This window comes from Leptodactylus fuscus, chromosome 2 (assembly GCF_031893055.1).
Source record: "Leptodactylus fuscus isolate aLepFus1 chromosome 2, aLepFus1.hap2, whole genome shotgun sequence".
NCBI classification, from domain to species: domain Eukaryota; kingdom Metazoa; phylum Chordata; class Amphibia; order Anura; family Leptodactylidae; genus Leptodactylus; species Leptodactylus fuscus.
The window spans coordinates 262,827,033-262,845,920 of NC_134266.1; the positions used below are offsets into that span (position 1 = coordinate 262,827,033).

Genomic DNA, 18,888 nt, shown 5'->3' on the forward strand with positions numbered 1-18,888 from the left:
CACTGTGTGTATTATCTCTTTACTGTGACATCACTGTGTGTATTATCCCTGTACTGTGACATCACTGTGTGTATTGTCCCTGTACTGTGACATCACTGTGTGTATTATCCTGTACTGTGACATCACTGTGTGTATTATCTCTGTACTGTGACATCACTGTGTGTATTATCTCTGTAATGTGACATCACTGTGTGTATTATCCCTGTACTGTGACATCACTGTGTGCATTATCCTGTACTGTGACATCACTGTGTGTATTATCCTGTACTGTGACATCACTGTGTGTATTATCTCTGTACTGTGACATCACTGTGTGTATTATCCCTTTACTGTGACATCACTGTGTGTATTATCCTGTACTGTGACATCACTGTGTGTATTATCTCTTTACTGTGACATCACTGTGTGTATTATCCCTGTACTGTGACATCACTGTGTGTATTGTCCCTGTACTGTGACATCACTGTGTGTGTTATCCTGTACTGTGACATCACTGTGTGTATTATCTCTGTACTGTGACATCACTGTGTGTATTATCTCTGTACTGTGACATCACTGTGTGTATTATCCCTGTACTGTGACATCACTGTGTGTATTATCCTGTACTGTGACATCACTGTGTGTATTATCCTGTACTGTGACATCACTGTGCGTATTATCCTGTACTGTGACATCACTGTGTGTATTATCCTGTACTGTGACATCACTGTGTGTATTATCTCTGTACTGTGACATCACTGTGTGTATTATCTCTGTACTGTGACATCACTGTGTGTATTATCTCCTGTACTGTGACATCACTGTGTGTATTATCCCTGTACTGTGACATCACTGTGTGTATTATCCTGTACTGTGACATCACTGTGTGTATTATCCCTGTACTGTGACATCACTGTGTGTATTATCCCTGTACTGTGACATCACTGTGTGTATTATCCCTGTACTGTGACATCACTGTGTGTATTATCCTGTACTGTGACATCACTGTGTGTATTATCCCTGTACTGTGACATCACTGTGTGTATTATCCCTGTACTGTGACATCACTGTGTGTATTATCCCTGTACTGTGACATCACTGTGTGTATTATCCTGTACTGTGACATCACTGTGTGTATTATCCCTGTACTGTGACATCACCGTGTGTATTATCTCTGTACTGTGACATCACTGTGTGTATTATCTCTGTACTGTGACATCACTGTGTGTATTATCTCTGTACTGTGACATCACTGTGTGTATTATCTCTGTACTGTGACATCACTGTGTGTATTATCCCTGTACGGTGACATCACTGTGTGTATTATCCCTGTACTGTGACATCACTGTGTGTATTATCCTGTACTGTGACATCACTGTGTGTATTATCTCTGTACTGTGACATCACTGTGTGTATTATCTCTGTACTGTGACATCACTGTGTGTATTATCCTGTACTGTGATATCACTGTGTGTATTATCCCTGTACTGTGACATCACTGTGTGTATTATCCCTGTACTGTAACATCACTGTGTGTATTATCTCTGTACTGTGACATCACTGTGTGTATTATCCCTGTCCTGTGACATCACTGTGTGTATTATCCCTGTACTGTGACATCACTGTGTGTATTATCTCTGTACTGTGACATCACTGTGTGTATTATCCTGTACTGTGACATCACTGTGTGTATTATCTCTGTACTGTGACATCACTGTGTGTATTATCCCTGTACTGTGACATCACTGTGTATTATCCCTGTACTGTGACATCACTGTGTGTATTATCTCTGTACTGTGACATCACGGTGTGTATTATCTCTGTACTGTGACATCACTGTGTGTATTATCCCTGTACTGTGACATCACTGTGTGTATTATCTCTGTACTGTGACATCACTCTGTGTATTATCCTGTACTGTGACATCACTGTGTGTATTATCTCTGTACTGTGACATCACTGTGTGTATTATCTCTGTACTGTGACATCACTGTGTGTATTATCCCTGTACTGTGACATCACTGTGTGTATTATCTCTGTACTGTGACATCACTCTGTGTATTATCCTGTACTGTGACATCACTGTGTGTATTATCTCTGTACTGTGACATCACTCTGTGTATTATCCTGTACTGTGACATCACTGTGTGTATTATCCCTGTACTGTGACATCACTGTGTGTATTATCTCTGTACTGTGACATCACTGTGTGTATTATCTCTGTACTGTGACATCACTGTGTGTATTATCTCTGTACTGTGACATCACTGTGTGTATTATCCCTGTACTGTGACATCACTGTGTATTATCCCTGTACTGTGACATCACTGTGTGTATTATCTCTGTACTGTGACATCACTGTGTGTATTATCCCTGTACTGTGACATCACTGTGTGTATTATCCCTGTACTGTGACATCACTGTGTGTATTATCTCTGTACTGTGACATCACTGTGTGTATTATCCCTGTACTGTGACATCACTGTGTGTATTATCCCTGTACTGTGACATCACTGTGTGTATTATCTCTGTACTGTGATATCACTCTGTGTATTATCCTGTACTGTGACATCACTGTGTGTATTATCCCTGTACTGTGACATCACTGTGTGTATTATCTCTGTACTGTGACATCACTGTGTGTATTATCTCTGTACTGTGACATCACTGTGTGTATTATCTCTGTACTGTGACATCACTGTGTGTATTATCCCTGTACTGTGACATCACTGTGTGTATTATCTCTGTACTGTGACATCACTGTGTGTATTATCTCTGTACTGTGACATCACTGTGTGTATTATCCCTGTACTGTGACATCACTGTGTGTATTATCTCTGTACTGTGACATCACTGTGTATATTATCTTTGTACTGTGACATTACTGTGTGTATTATCCTGTACTGTGACACCACTGTGTGTATTATCCCTATATTTTGTCACCACTCCAATACAATAGTTACTCTGTTATGTTGTATTATGGGGGTACTGTGGCTCCCTTTTGATGCCGCACATCTTATATATAACCATCCCTTATTATAAAGCCTAATATTGGCAGCCTATTACCCCCATGCAGAGTTGCATGCACTTGCAGCCCATTATTAGTTGCTGTGGATGTGCCGGCCTTCCCTCTATAGATGTCTTTGTAGTGCCGCCAGTATAACCATAAATCAATAACTGGGCATGTGCTGTAAACAGGCTCGCTGCATTTGCTGTGTGTGTGTCTTTTAAAGGACGTGCCTATGAAAACTGGTTTAACCAGAGTCTCAGTGACTGCAGCCTCTCAGCAACAGATATAAGGAGCAGCGAGGAGTAAGGTGATGTGCATAGTGCAGGTGCTGTGCACACACAAGAGCTGGATTCTTCTCCTCGCCTCCATCCATGAAGAAGGAATAAGATTAGCCATCCTCATCATCATGCTTTACTGCCACGCCAGATACAAAAGAACCTGAAATGTGCCCTCACCATCTCGCCCATGAAGAATCTCAAAGGCTGGAGCCAAGTCAGAGCATCTGTAGTGTTCTTCACATTATGTCTCCTTCATCCGATCCGGCAAAGTAAGTGCCAATTATTTTCTGGTCCATTGCTGCGGTGGTTGTGGAACCACAGGTGCCAGCGTGCCCTGTACTGTAGACTGCAGACAGACCACATGTTGCACCTACAGTATCTACAACCGCTCTGCTTACTCCACCCTTAATACTCTGATAAAGATGTAGCAGAGCTGGCCATGTTATCGGGACAACTCATAGTGATATCTCAGTGTGCAATCTTTACAGGTGCACATACTACATGACAAATTCGGATACGTGGCGTTGATCCAATATACGCAATATAGTGTTCAGGGGCTGCCGATATCATGTACTTGTCCCTTTAAGGTGTTTTTTGACTGAGCTTACACATACTATAGTAAAACATAGTAATAATCAAGTGATCGCCGATCTCCGTACGACTCCGATCACTGTGATCGCTGAAATTCTGATATGGAAATTGGAAAAATTAGAAAAAATTCCAGCAATGTATGAGTGCATGTGAATGCCGATGTGTCTATCATTTATTATTCGTACATCCGCCTGAGTGGAGCGTTGGTCACTGTGTAAACGCAGCAGAGTAGAAATCCTAATGCTGTGTAAGTATCAATCCATCCTCCAAGGGAATCCATTGAAAGCTCGTCTCTAATGGATCCTGCTTTTCATCTTCCTAACAGGTTGTAGGCGCGAGGCTGCAGGATATGCCGGGTTATTACGCAGTCATATTCTTATGTCTTCAAGAAAACCTATACTGAGATTTTCTTGGACGATCTGCAGTCCTGACTGAATATAAGAGTCGCAAAAAATTGGTATTAAGGGAAATCAACCCATTCGTGCCTATGGATACATGTACACATATGGCACAGCTGAGCTTGTTCTGACATTTAAAGGGCTTGTTCAGGAGTATGACCATGTGTGACTACTGATGGAATGTGCTCAGAACAGAAAAAATTGAATGTACAGTATAGATATGGCTGTATTATGTGATCACCCATTCATTTGAATGACGTGGTCACCCATTCATTTGAATGACGTGGTCACCCATTCATTTGAATGATGTGGTCATCCATTCATTTGAATGACGTGGTCATCCATTCATTTCAATGATGTGGTCATCCATTCATTTGAATGGACCGCATGTAATACTCAATTTCCCCTCTAGTGGCCACTGCACAACTCTCTGACATTTAAAGGGCTTGTTCAGGAGTATGACCATGTGTGACTACTGATGGAATGTGCTCATAACAGAAAAAATTGAATGTATAGCTATGACTGTATTATGTGGTCACCCATTCATTTGAATGACGTGGTCACCCATTCATTTGAATGAAGTGGTCATCCATTCATTTGAATGGACCGCATGTAATACTCAATTTCCCCTCTAGTGGCCACTGCACAACTCTCTGACATTTAAAGGGCTTGTTCAGGAGTATGACCATGTGTGACTACTGATGGAATGTGCTCATAACAGAAAAAATTGAATCTATAGCTATGACTGTATTATGTGGTCACCCATTCATTTGAATGACGTGGTCACCCATTCATTTCAATGACGTGGTCATCCATTCATTTGAATGACGCGATCATCCATTCATTTGAATGACGTGGTCATCCATTCATTTGAATGGACAGCATGTAATACTAAATTTCCCCTCTAGTGGCCACTGCACAAGTCTCACCTTAGAAGAAAAGGGTTTTTTTCTGACCCCTTGGTGATTTTTTATACTGATGTCTAAGTCATCAGTATCTGGGGTTTCGATGGCCGAATCATAAACCGATCAGCTGAAAGATACACAGGGGGCTGGAAACAGCTCCGCTCCTGTTCAAGTCAAGGAGCTGCAGCTATGTCCACTATATAGTGGTGGCACTAGGGTATTGCTGCTCTGCACCTACTACTTGAATCAGAGCAGAATTGCTTTTAGCCCGTGTAGTTACTTCCAATGCAGGCCGTGGCTGGATCAGCTGATTGGTGCGGGGTCCTGCGTGGACCAAGTCTTGGCTCCATTATGTGAAAGAGCATATTCCTGAGGCCAGGGAGTGAAAAAGGAGCTGTATACAGAGCCTATTCGTATATTGCGTATACTGCTTTAGCCTATCAATAACTCCAATAACATCCAATAATAGTAATGAGATGACTCTGCTGATTGTGTCCCAGTATACACAGCAAAGCTGAGAGTGAGCTGCAGAAAGCAGGTAGTGTTAGCTTACTGTACGGCTCCAGTGGCCAGTATAAAAACGGCAAATTTTCAGTATTTTATTCCGCACTTTTTGTGTAACCGGATATAATGATGACCTGATATATAATTTACTGTATACTTGTACCTATATACTTGTAATATCATTCACTGCACTACCCCAACGATGGGCTGGGTTATGAAATGAAGTGGTTTAAGAATTTCAGACGGCAAAGACCACCATGCCAGAAACAAAGTGGATGTGTGTCTAGGTTCTATATAGGACTATATAGTACAGGGATATTCTACTGCTTCCTATCTCTGTATATAGTAACGGCACATACATATTAACTCCTGCAATAAAGTCAATACATCCTTGTCCCTACGATCACCTCGTGTGTATCTACCGGGGTGGAGAGAGTGGGAAATTACTTTTCACCAAGTGTCCACACCCCGCACATCTTTCTCATACTCTACTACAGTTACACCTCCAGATAAGGATGGGATGGGCCATGTGTTTGTTTTACAGTACAGCTAGTACTATGACAGGAAGAACTCGTGGTCTATTGTACGGGATCATGGCTGAAAACAATCTGCGCTTAAATCGAAATGAAAATTTCTACCAACTTGTTGCAATTATTTGGTTCTACGACTCAATTCACATGAGGCACTCAGGGGCCCCTGTTCTCATATGATTGGGGGTTCTAGTGGTCAGACACAGGGTAGAGGATAAGTGACAAAAACATATACACTAACATTCTGACATCCTATCATCATTCTATACAATGGGGCTTATACTACATCAGATTTATCACAGTACCTAATGCTGTTTGATAAATCTGTCACATTATTAGACTTTACACCTCCTATTCGTTGGCTTAGTTAACGTCAGAAAAATATGTCAAAATCTGGTGCAGGTGATAGCAATTTAGTCCGTGCCCCCTTACCTGAAGCCGGGGCCCTGTCTTAGAAGTCATAACCGTGTGTAAAAAGTGTCCAAAACAAATTTGGCATTTTTTGTTCAAAAAGGTGCAAGTAGCTTAATAGAAGTGCCCCATTCGGTTTTTGTGCTTCTCCTTTCCCAAAAATGTGGCGGGGTGGGGGCGTACAGGGGGTAGGAACATCAATCCCGCTAGATTTAGTATCATTTAGGGTAAGTTCACACGGGGTTTTTTGGACCGGAACCTGAGGCGGAGGCCACCTCAGGTTCCGGTCCAAAGGACAGGTAGACTCTCATTGGATTTCCCTCCAGGCGCCAGTCATCCTAAATCTCCCCCTTTATGTCCAGTTTACTGCCAAGCAATCCCTCCGACAAGTAATGGTTGCCCAGAGTGGTTTTTAGCACCCTGGCGGAGGAGAGTTCGAGGACCTCTTTGGTTTCTGGGCTCTTTTCGCTCACCCTGGTACCTCTATACTCACCAGAGCGCTCTTTGCACTTAGCGGCATTGGACCATCTCCACTCAATAATGCATTGCTGTGACTTCCTGCCAGGAAGCGTCTGTATTCTATCTACTACATCAATTACTGACTACAGATTCATAAATAAAACAATTACTAAAAATAATGGATTTCCCGCTTCATTCACTTCATTTCTATCTTAGATTAGACTCAATACCTTACACTGTAGAGCAGGGGTAGGGAACGTACGGCTCTCCAGCTGTTGCAAAACTACAACTCCCAGCATGCACACTGGCTCTGCTGTTCTTGGAACTCCCATGGAAGTGAATGGAGCATGTTGGGAATTGTAGTTTCACAGCAGCTGGAGAGATGAAGGTTCCCTACCCCTGTTGTAGAGAGAGGCCTTCATGTTCTGATAAAAAGACGGGAGACAGAAAGCCCCCCTAAGGCCTTCTTGTGAATGGAGCGCTGATTTGCTTGCAGGATCGGCGCTCCATTCACTTCTATGAGGCTGGTTCTGAGCGCACTGGCGCTCCATTTATAAGGAGACTTTATGGGGACTTTCCAGCGCCCGTCCTCCTGATCACTGGGAACGCCAGCAATCGGGCACTTATCCCGTAGTCCTGTGGATAGGAAATACGTCTCCATGACAGCAATCCCTTTAATCTTTGTAGTGATGATGGACCGGACTACTGCACATGATGACCATTATGCCCAGTGATGGGCCACATGGGGGGCCATTGATGTGCTCCATCATAGGAGGACTGACATTGGAGAAAGACGGAGAGGATCAGAGACCCGACACTGGAATAGCAGGGCAAAGAGGAAGTGAAGAACACTTTTTATTTATTCTGCACCATTCCATATATGTCAATTTTTAGATTTTGCCCATAAATCCCTTTAATGTAATTCCTGCCATCAGTAACAAATATATCAGTATATTGGTCAATGCCTGCAACAAAATCTTACTAAATACATGTCCGCACTAGACAAGGTAAAAGACAGAGGTCTCTTGAATTTGTTTTTGGTTGTAAATGAAATGATTTCAATCATGGGTGTGACAAGTAACCTCAGGACTACAGAGCAAAACATCAGGACAGGGCACGGACCCCCCGCAGCAGAACAGGAAAGGATTATAATTAGACTGGTCTCCCCCAATATACAGGGACAATAATATAAGTGTGGAGAGAGTTATAAAACTGTAAGGAAAACTGTCTTTATTACAGAACAGAGATAATACACACAGTGATGTCACAGTACAGGATAATACACACAGTGATGTCACAGTACAGGATAATACACACAGTGATGTCACAGTACAGGGATAATACACACAGTGATGTCACAGTACAGGGATAATACACACAGTGATGTCACAGTATAGGATAATACACACAGTGATGTCACAGTACAGGGATAATACACACAGTGATGTCACAGTACAGGGATAATACACACAGTGATGTCACAGTACAGAGATAATACACACAGTGATGTCACAATACAGAGATAATACACACAGTGATGTCACAGTACAGGGATAATACACACAGTGATGTCACAGTACAGGGATAATACACACAGTGATGTCACAGTACAGGGATAATACACACAGTGATGTCACAGTACAGAGATAATACACACAGTGATGTCACAGTACAGGGATAATACACACAGTGATGTCACAGTACAGGGATAATACACACAGTGATGTCACAGTACAGGGATAATACACACAGTGATGTCACAGTACAGGGATAATACACACAATGATGTCACAGTACAGGGATAATACACACAGTGATGTCACAGTACAGGAATAATACACACAGTGATGTCACAGTACAGGGATAATACACACAGTGATGTCACAGTACAGAGATAATACACACAGTGATGTCACAGTACAGGGATAATACACACAGTGATGTCACAGTACAGGGATAATACACACAGTGATGTCACAGTACAGGAATAATACACACAGTGATGTCACAGTACAGGGATAATACACACAGTGATGTCACAGTACAGAGATAATACACACAGTGATGTCACAGTACAGGGATAATACACACAGTGATGTCACAGTACAGGGATAATACACACAGTGATGTCACAGTACAGGGATAATACACACAGTGATGTCACAGTACAGGGATAATACACACAATGATGTCACAGTACAGAGATAATACACACAGTGATGTCACAGTACAGGGATAATACACACAGTGATGTCACAATACAGGGATAATACACACAGTGATGTCACAGTACAGAGATAATACACACAGTGATGTCACAGTACAGAGATAATACACACAGTGATGTCACAGTACAGGGATAATACACACAGTGATGTCACAGTACAGAGATAATACACACAGTGATGTCACAGTACAGGGATAATACACACAGTGATGTCACAGTACAGGGATAATACACACAGTGATGTCACAATACAGGGATAATACACACAGTGATGTCACAGTACAGAGATAATACACACAGTGATGTCACAGTACAGAGATAATACACACAGTGATGTCACAGTACAGAGATAATACACACAGTGATGTCACAGTACAGAGATAATACACACAGTGATGTCACAGTACAGAGATAATACACACAGTGATGCCACAGTACAGGGATAATACACACAGTGATGTCACAGTACAGAGATAATACACACAGTGATGTCACAGTACAGGGATAATACACACAGTGATGTCACAGTACAGAGATAATACACACAGTGATGTCACAGTACAGGCATAATACACACAGTGATGTCACAGTACAGGGATAATACACACAGTGATGTCACAGTACAGAGATAATACACACAGTGATGTCACAGTACAGGGATAATACACACAGTGATGTCACAGTACAGAGATAATACACACAGTGATGTCACAGTACAGAGATAATACACACAGTGATGTCACAGTACAGGCATAATACACACAGTGATGTCACAGTACAGGGATAATACACACAGTGATGTCACAGTACAGGGATAATACACACAGTGATGTCACAGTACAGGGATAATACACACAGTGATGTCACAGTACAGGGATAATGCCTTCCAGCAAGGAGAATGGCAATCCAGAGAAAATCAAAAAAGTTTTCAGCACAAAAAAGTGAAATATAATAAAACTTAGCCTTTATTAGTAAAAGCATAAAAAATAGGTACCAGATACAGGAATAGAAAAATGTAGAAAAAAACTTAACTACGCGTTTCAGGACATCCGTCCCTTACTCATGGCAGTGCTCAGCATGAGTAAGGGACAGATATCCTGAAACACGTAGTCAAGTTTTTTCTACATTTTTCTATTCCTGTATCTGGTACCTATTTTTTATGCTTTTACTAATAAAGGCCCCAGCCGGGGGGTTGTTTTCCGTGCACTTAAAGTGTTGCCGATCTCCTTCAGTTTAGATGAGCTGTGGACTTTTTCTTTTTCATAAATTTTTCAGAATGGCAATACCTTGATGTCAATTTTTTTTTTTTTATACATTAACAGGAAGAATAATAGAGGAACAGGACAGACAGAGGTCAAACATAAGATGTGCAGGATTGCTATTTTATGGGTATACAATTATGTACTAGAACAGACATGTCAATAGAGTTCAGATCTTCACTTCTAAAGACTTATAACTAAACCCATCACTAGGTGAGCTGATATGTCTTATCTCCCATCCTGATCAATGGTTTATATATGTCAGTAAATCCGTTATTAGTGATCCAGCTTTATGGCTGAGTGATCAAAGTGCAGTGCGTTAACCTGAGTGCTTGTAGGGTACACACATAGTATAGAAATAGATCACAATGAGCACTTATAGGACAGTGTGCACTTAAAGGGCTTGTCCAATTGTCCACGTTCTGATATTGATGGTCTATCTTCATGATGGGCTTTCAATATTAGATCTGTGATGGTCCAACAACCAAGACCCTCATAGATCTAGTGGCCATCTATATTAGAACATGTAGGGTAGATAACAACTTCACTGGCTACACTGGGTATAGGGTATGTTCACACTACGGAATTTGGCAAGGAATTTCAGAAGGCAACTTACTGGCTGATGAACTCAACGTCCTAGGTAGAGCGGGCACCAAAATGGAGACTCTCCACTGGCTCCCCGGTCGAACAGACAGGTGAGTATTCACTATCTATTATTTTAAGCCTCCCTAGGGGTTAAACAATGAACTGGGGCACCCCTTTGTGGTTGTAGAGACATTGCACTGTCTAGATGGAATACAATAGTAACATAGAGGGTACTTAAGAATTGGAACCTCACAGACAATAAGGGGAGATCCTGATGTAGAGATCATAACAAAAGTATACCATGACACTAGGTAATGGTGATCAGGGCTGCAGATGTCATAAGGTGAGATTGAGCCTCAGTGGTGACGTTGGCATCATTATCCGTCATGGCGCTGGTAGGACTGTTTGTGCCCAATCACAAGCTGAAGTGGTCTCTGATGTCATTCATGACATCTCTGAGACCTGAAGAGGCCCAAAGAAAGACACCCGTTAGTGGTGAACCCCAAAATTTGTAACAAAATCCATAGGGGCCACTATAGGATACTACACTGTATGGAGGGGCCACTACATAATACTATACTGTATGGACGGGTTAGTGTGAATCATTATACTGTGTGAAGGCTACTATGGGACATTATACTGTATGGAGGGGCCACTATGAGACATAATACTGTGTACTGCACCCACTATGGGACATTATACTGTATGGAGGGGCCACTATGAGACATTATCTCCAGAGGGGCCAGAGCAGGTGTAACATAACCCCCCCCAAAAAAAAAACAAAAAAAAAAAAACCATACTCCCCTGTCTCTGGTGCACAGATGTGTGCTGCTATAGCCTGTTGGGTTCACACTGTACTTTGTTCCCTAGAAGCCCTGGGCCCCACATGACTGCTGAGACCAATCAGACCTTAGCGGTTTCTGGAAATGGACTGGTGTTGTCACTCACAAATATCACTAGTCGCTCTCCAGCGACCACTAAGGCCAATGATTCCTCTCAGTGGTCACCTGGGGCTTCCAGGCATAAAGGTATGGTGTGCAATTAAGCAGGCTGTGGCGGGAGACACCTGCCCAAGGCCCCTGTGGAGTTTGTTCAACTCCTAGGCAACCCATTTAAAGGGATCCTATCATTGGATACCTTTTTTTCTGACTAACACATAGGAATAGCCTTAAGAAAGGCTATTCTTCTCCTACCTTTAGATGTCTTTTCTGCGCCGCCGTTCGGTAGAGATCTAGGTTTTCTTCGGTATGCAAATGAGTTCTCTCGCAGCACTGGGGGCGGTCCTCAGCGCTCAAACAGCACTGGGGGTGTCCCCAATGCTGCGAGAGAAATCTCCAGCGACGCCTCTATCTTCTTCTGGAACGCCCTCTCCCTGTGTCTTCTTCCGTCCTGGGTTTCAATCTTCTAGGCCTCGGGCAGAGCCGACTGCGCAAGCGCGCGACACAGTAAGCTGGTGTAAGCGGCCATTTTCTTGAGGCCCGGGCATGCGCAGTTGGCTCTACCCGATGCCTAGAAGATTGAAACCCAGGATGGAAGAAGACAAAGGGAGAGGTCGTTCCAGAAGAAGATAGAGGTGTCGCTGGAGAGTTCTCTCGCAGCATTTGGGACGCCTCCAGTGCTGTTTGAGCGCTGGGGCCCGCCTCCAGTGCTGTGAGAGAACGCATTTGCATACCGAAGAAAATGGGGATCTACCAAACAGCAGCGCGGAGAAGACATCTAAAGGTAGAAGAAGAATAGCCTTAAGAAATAGCCTTTCTTAAGGCTATTCCTACGTGTTAGGGAGCAAAAAAGGGTATCCAATGATAGGATCCATTTAAGCTGAGCTGAGTGTATGTCACCGGTTTCTTTCAATCATTGTGCATGTGCCTGACGTATCTCATTCATGTGGCTTCAGTGCTGAGTGGTGTGCATGCACAGTGATAATGAAGCTTCATTTTCAAACCTCGCCATTTCGCCTCAGGCAGCAGGAAAGCCAGAATTGGCCTTGACATTAATCCAATGTCAGATATGACCGATCCTTCACCCTGACTATATAATACAGTCCATGCTGAAATGATGCGAACTAGAGAATCTGCACCTAACATGACTTCATGAAAGTTTTCCCTTTCCTTTCCAGGTGAAGGAATCACCTTGGTGGTCCCAGATCCCATCATCAATGCAACAGTGACCCAAAATGTCCTCCTGTCTGTGGAATACTCAACGAATGGAACCTCATGGATACAATGGCAATACATGTCAAGCTGGAAATCGCAGTGTATCATTGAGTGGAAGGTGAACTCTTACGTTAATATCTCCAACCAGTACGCGGGTCGGGTCTACAAGTTTGAGAATGGCTCCATACAGCTGCAGAATGTGGAAGTCAGAGACACTGGTTTCTATATGATCACAGTGAGTGATGACTTTGGAAGTACCAAGCAGAGCACAATAATCCTCAATGTTCATGGTAGAACCTCTCTCCTCTTCTCTTGGCATTTTCCTATTTTAGGGTTGAGTTGCGACATCTTTATCGTGACTTTTTCTCGTTTCAGAAATCCGCTACGAGGAGTTTTACTTTGTGGCTGTGTTCATTGCATTTCTTGCGGCAGGGTCGGCCGTGTTAGTCTGCCTCATGTGGGTGTGCAACAAGTGTATTAATATTGCCCAGAAGAGGAAGCAGCATCGGAGAGGTAACTATATTCCGATGTCTTATTGCATTGGGATGGGTTAGAGGTGGTGGAATTTGACCTAGGGCCCTTGGTTAGGGGACCCAACGGACCTCTAGGAGAAATATAGTGCCTGAGAAGTTGCAGGGTCATCTCATGTAAACAAGGAGGTTTTCCAGTACTACCTAGATTAGTTTATCCATTTTTAATTGGTGGAAATCCACTTTCCGGGAACCCAAGCTGATCAGCTTAGTTAAGTGTTTGCAGCACTCCACATTGTACCCCCCCTTTCATTGTTTACCCAGAACAGTGCCATACATATGGTTGTGGCTTTATCTGGTACTGCAGTTGGGGTTCACTTAGAAGATCGGTGGAGGTGCTGGGGGTTGGAACCCCACTGATAAAATATTGAACTCTGTTCTAGAATGTCCCTTTAAATACAGATATGGGCCATGTGCCTGAACACTGAAATCTACACCAGTTTGTACATTTCAGTGATTTTTTATAGCATCATTAATGTAGCACATTGCCTGCGCCATACCCTGTCCATGAAGGTGATGTAAAACAGAAAAAAGTCAAACCTCAATTTGCACAAAAATTTGGTGACATTTTTATACCTTGTGCATAGGGCTGGGTGATTATGACCTAATCCAAAATCTCGATTAATCAGGCATTTTACCTCAATTACGGATAATGTTGATTACGTGATTTAAACCACGCCCCTCAGTCCGTCCCGCACAGCTTTGACTAGGGAGGCGTGTCGGGGGAGGGGCGTGTCTTAGTGCCGGCAGAAGATGGAGACATGTGGTGTGTGTCGTAAGGTACTGAAAGATGTAAGGTGAGATGCAGGGTGGAGAGTGTGTGTGTGTGTCTATATGTGTCTGTCTGTATGTGTGTGTGTGTCTATGTGTCTGTATGTGTGCGTCTATGTGTCTGTATGTGTGTGTCTATATGTGTCTGTCTATATGTGTGTGTGTCTATATGTGTCTGTCTATATGTGTGTGTGTCTATATGTGTCTGTCTATATGTGTGTGTCTGTATGTGTGTGTCTATATGTGTCTGTCTGTCTATATGTGTCTGTCTGTATGTGTGTGTCTGTCTGTCTGTGTGTGTCTATATGTGTCTGTCTGTCTATATGTGTCTGTCTGTGTGTATGTGTCTATATGTGTCTGTCTGTCTATATGTGTCTGTCTGTCTATATGTGTCTGTCTGTCTATGTGTGTGTGTGTGTGTGTGTGTGTGTGTGTGTGTGTGTCTCAGTAACCTAGGGGCAGAGATGGAAGGGGAATGTTATACTAGGACAGAGATGGCAGATGGAGGGGGGGGGGCATGAAACTGGGGGAGAGATGGAGGGGGGGACATGAAACTGGGGGTAGATGAAGAGGGCACTTAAAATGGGGGGACATTAAACCGTGGAGGAAGCTGGAGGGGGACCTGTCTGCCTCTAGTTGCCCCCAATTTAATGTCACCCTCCAGCTACCCCTACGGTTTAATGTCTGCTTCCCGATTTTAATGTCCCCCTCTAGTTGCCCCCAGTTTCATGTCCCGCTCCAGCTGTCAATTTATTTTCCCCCTCCAACTACCCCCACTGTTTAATGTCCCCCTGCAGCTGCTCCAGTTTCATGTCCCCTTTAGTTTTCACCAGTTTATACTGGGGCACCAGGAGAGGGACTTAATACTGTGGGGCAGTTGGAAGGGAACATTATAATGTGGGGGCATATAATGTACGGGTGACTGTAGGAGGATTATACTTTGTGGGGGCACATGGAAAGATGATTGGGGATGGGCGGAGTCAGCATAGACGTGGGTGGAGCTAAATTTGCCGTGGCGCGGCCCTCTAGCATAGTTTCAAATTCTTATGCGGCCCCATGGGAAAATTAATTGCCCACCCCTGGTCTAGAGTCTGTTCATACCCCAGAATATAATAATCGGAGAACCAAGGGAGGATAAAAACATAAAAAACACTGTTACTTACCTATCCCCGGCTCCGCTGCACTCCTTGGTGGTGTCGGCCATCTTCAATGACGTCCGGGATGTCACATGACCCAGGGCGCAATGTCCCGGGCCTTGTGGCAGCTACTACCACTGCTACCTCGGTAGTTACGCCCCTGCACCAAAGTATTATAAGCGGAGGCCCAGGGCAGATGATCAAAAATAGATAACAGTGTTACTCTCCTTTCCTGGGCTCCGGGGCGGCTACCTGTTCTCTTCGGAGCTTTTGTCCGACGTCAGGGCCGTGGTCACATGGGTCACACAGCGTTGTGACGCTGGCGTCCATGCGTCAGGACAACACGTGAACCACTATGTACCCAGGTCTAATTCGGACGTGCACAAAATCACGTTGTTTATTCTGGTTGATGTTCGGTTTTGGTTATTTTTCGATCAATCGCCCGGTCCTACTTGTACGCCAAGGCCTAATAAATGTGCACCTAGAACATTCATTCTGCAGTGACAGTCAGTTCGTAGGTGGCCAAATTACAGCTCTTATTAAAGGCCATATGAATATACATATATATGTGCATTGTATAATTGTATCCGTCACGGCTGACATGTTATATTATAGACCTTATGGGCTCTAATAACGCTCCTCCATTGTGTTCCTTGCAGCAGAAGAGATTGAGCTCCGTATAATTTCCGACTAAGCACCATCGGCATGGACCACCTACCTCAAGGCACTACAGAGACTATTGTCCAGCGTGAAGTCATGTTTACCAGTGATCGGGGGTGGGGAGGGGGTGATGAGTGTTATTCGATATGTTGCTATGATAACGGATTCGTACGCACTGGATGCCGCATTACGGAGCCGGTTCTGCAGTATTTACCTTCACATTTGAAGGACGTTTCCATCTGATGGATTGGAGTTTGCAAGCAAGTGCACAGAGGAAAGTCAGCGCAAACTGGAGCGACCAGTATAAACCATTGTCTCCAGTCTTATCGGTGATACAACCAGTCCGTGGAGATTCCTCGAGGGTCTGCTGTGTGCGGTGTTCTCCTGAGCTCTCCATGGTGACGACAGGGTCTCCGTCTCCCTTTATCATGTATTTTAGTGCGGCCTGTGGAGCCTTTTGTTTACAGCCTATGTTTAAGTTGTCACTTTAAGTAACTGGAATCGATGTGCTATTGAATTGTCAGCTCTTGTGACGAGAATGCACTGTGTAGATATATACGTTTTATAAATGGAACTGTGAAATGGACATTCCCTGGTTTTTGATGTATATGGACACCGTATAGTACTATTAGGCTGAGGCCACACGTTGCGGAAATGCTGCTTTTTCTGTTTTCGTTTTTTTGAGCCAAAGACAGGAATGGATTGAGCAGAAGGGAGAAGTATAAGAACTTCCTATATAGGTCTCATTCACCCTATGGCCACTATTAGGTTTGGCTAAAAAAAATGCAGCGAACAACGCAGCATTTCCGCAACGTGGGCCTTAAAGGGATCCTGCCAGGCCCTAAATACCTCCCAAACCAATAACATAGCAGTGTAGTGGCCCTTCATAGCAGTTGACACGCACATTTGTGACCACAAACCGATAAATCAAGGCAGATATAATCATCTTTTTATAGATATGCAAATCAGCCTGCAAGTGCACCAGTGGCGGAACCTAATGTGACATCTGCCTGCTCCAATTCTCCTCTGGATTCACTGCCTTTTGGGTGTACATAGCATTTTCAGCCTTTGCTGTCCTCGTGGCTGTCTGTGGGCAAATCTGATAAGTGCAGCTCCGCCCCCAGTGCACTTGTAAGCTGATTTGCATACTTATAAAATGATGAATTGCGTCATTCATTTTTGGCCACAAAGGTATGTTTCTGCGCCTATTAGAGATGAGAGAATAGTATTCTAAACTGCGGTTTCGAATACCTTGCTCCATAGGAATGAATGGGAATGGCCGGTGTGCGGCTGGCGCCGGCGCTTAACCCCTTGCTGCTCGCCCGCTTCCATTCATTCCTATGGAAGCGAGGTATTCGAAACTATGCATATATTCGAATCAACTCTATTAAAGACCTATACAGGGCTCCAGTACTAGTTTGGGAGGCATTTAAGACCAAATAGAGCCTGAGGGGACCCAAAGACCTTTCTTCAATATAAGAAGACATCAGTATTATTGACACATGGTAAGGGGGCGTCCCATTTTATATTTTGCATTGGGGCCCAGGAGCTACACCTCTGTGTACTGGTTGTCATATAATATTTGGACCACTTGGGTAACCCTCAACAAGAAACTAATTAAAACGTAGCTTTTATTGGATTATTAAAAATTAGAGATGAGCGAACAGTAAAATGTCCGAGAGTCGATATTCGTTTCCAGTAGCCCCTCAATATTCGACTATCGAATCGAATATCGAACCCCATTATAGTCTATGGGGGAAAATGCTCGTTTCAGGGGTAGGCAACGTTCGATCAAATTATACTTACCAAGTCCACGAGTGAGGGTCGGGCTGGATCCTCCGCGCAGCGTCCCCGCAGTGTCTTCTGGCTCTGAATTCACTCTGCCAGGCATCGGGCCTGGAAAGAGCCGACTGCGCATGTCCGCAGTACAAGCGGGATCCGCTGCTGTCCGTCATTCTACATATTATACAGATTTTTTATATTTTTTTAGCCTTGTGATGGACTATCACACAAAACGAAGAACAGACAAAATGATGCAGATGTGAATGTAGCCTAATAAGACTATATACCGTATATAGTATATGACATGACTACTTATTCTAAATGAGCAATTAATGCTAGGTTCACATCCAGGCCGAATGTCCGTTTGGTAAAGATGTGTCTGGAATAGCCGGACTAAAGAGGCCTGCGAGCCCTCGGACAGACTCCTTTATGGGGTTCCTGGGCTGTATTGGCGTCCATTATTTTACCAGTCCATTTATTGGATACCCAGTCCTAGTGTGAATCTAGTGTAACCACCTTCTATTAAATCTGTCACTCAAACATATGTAATATAAACTGTGAGGGATGGTGGTCGTCTTGGTTGAAGACAGCAATGAAATCCAACCCAGATCCCAGCACCGCGCTGACTTTCAACCTCTTGCTGTCCCCCCATTAAAACAAATCAATAACCATTGATGGGGTACAAGCAACACTTCTCTGTAACTCTGGAAACCAATCATT

At 43.6% G+C, this 18,888-nt stretch overlaps 1 protein-coding gene across 1 annotated transcript; it reads left to right on the forward strand.

Annotated features, from left to right (window-relative positions):
• Positions 1-3,215: 3,215 nt before the first annotated feature.
• VSTM5 (V-set and transmembrane domain containing 5) lies at positions 3,216-16,972 on the forward strand. Its single transcript, XM_075266154.1, has 4 exons — positions 3,216-3,536; positions 13,253-13,579; positions 13,665-13,802; positions 16,386-16,972. Exons 1-4 carry the CDS (start codon positions 3,455-3,457, stop codon positions 16,418-16,420), a joined length of 582 nt encoding a protein of 193 aa, XP_075122255.1. The 5' UTR covers positions 3,216-3,454; the 3' UTR covers positions 16,421-16,972.
• Positions 16,973-18,888: the final 1,916 nt, after the last annotated feature.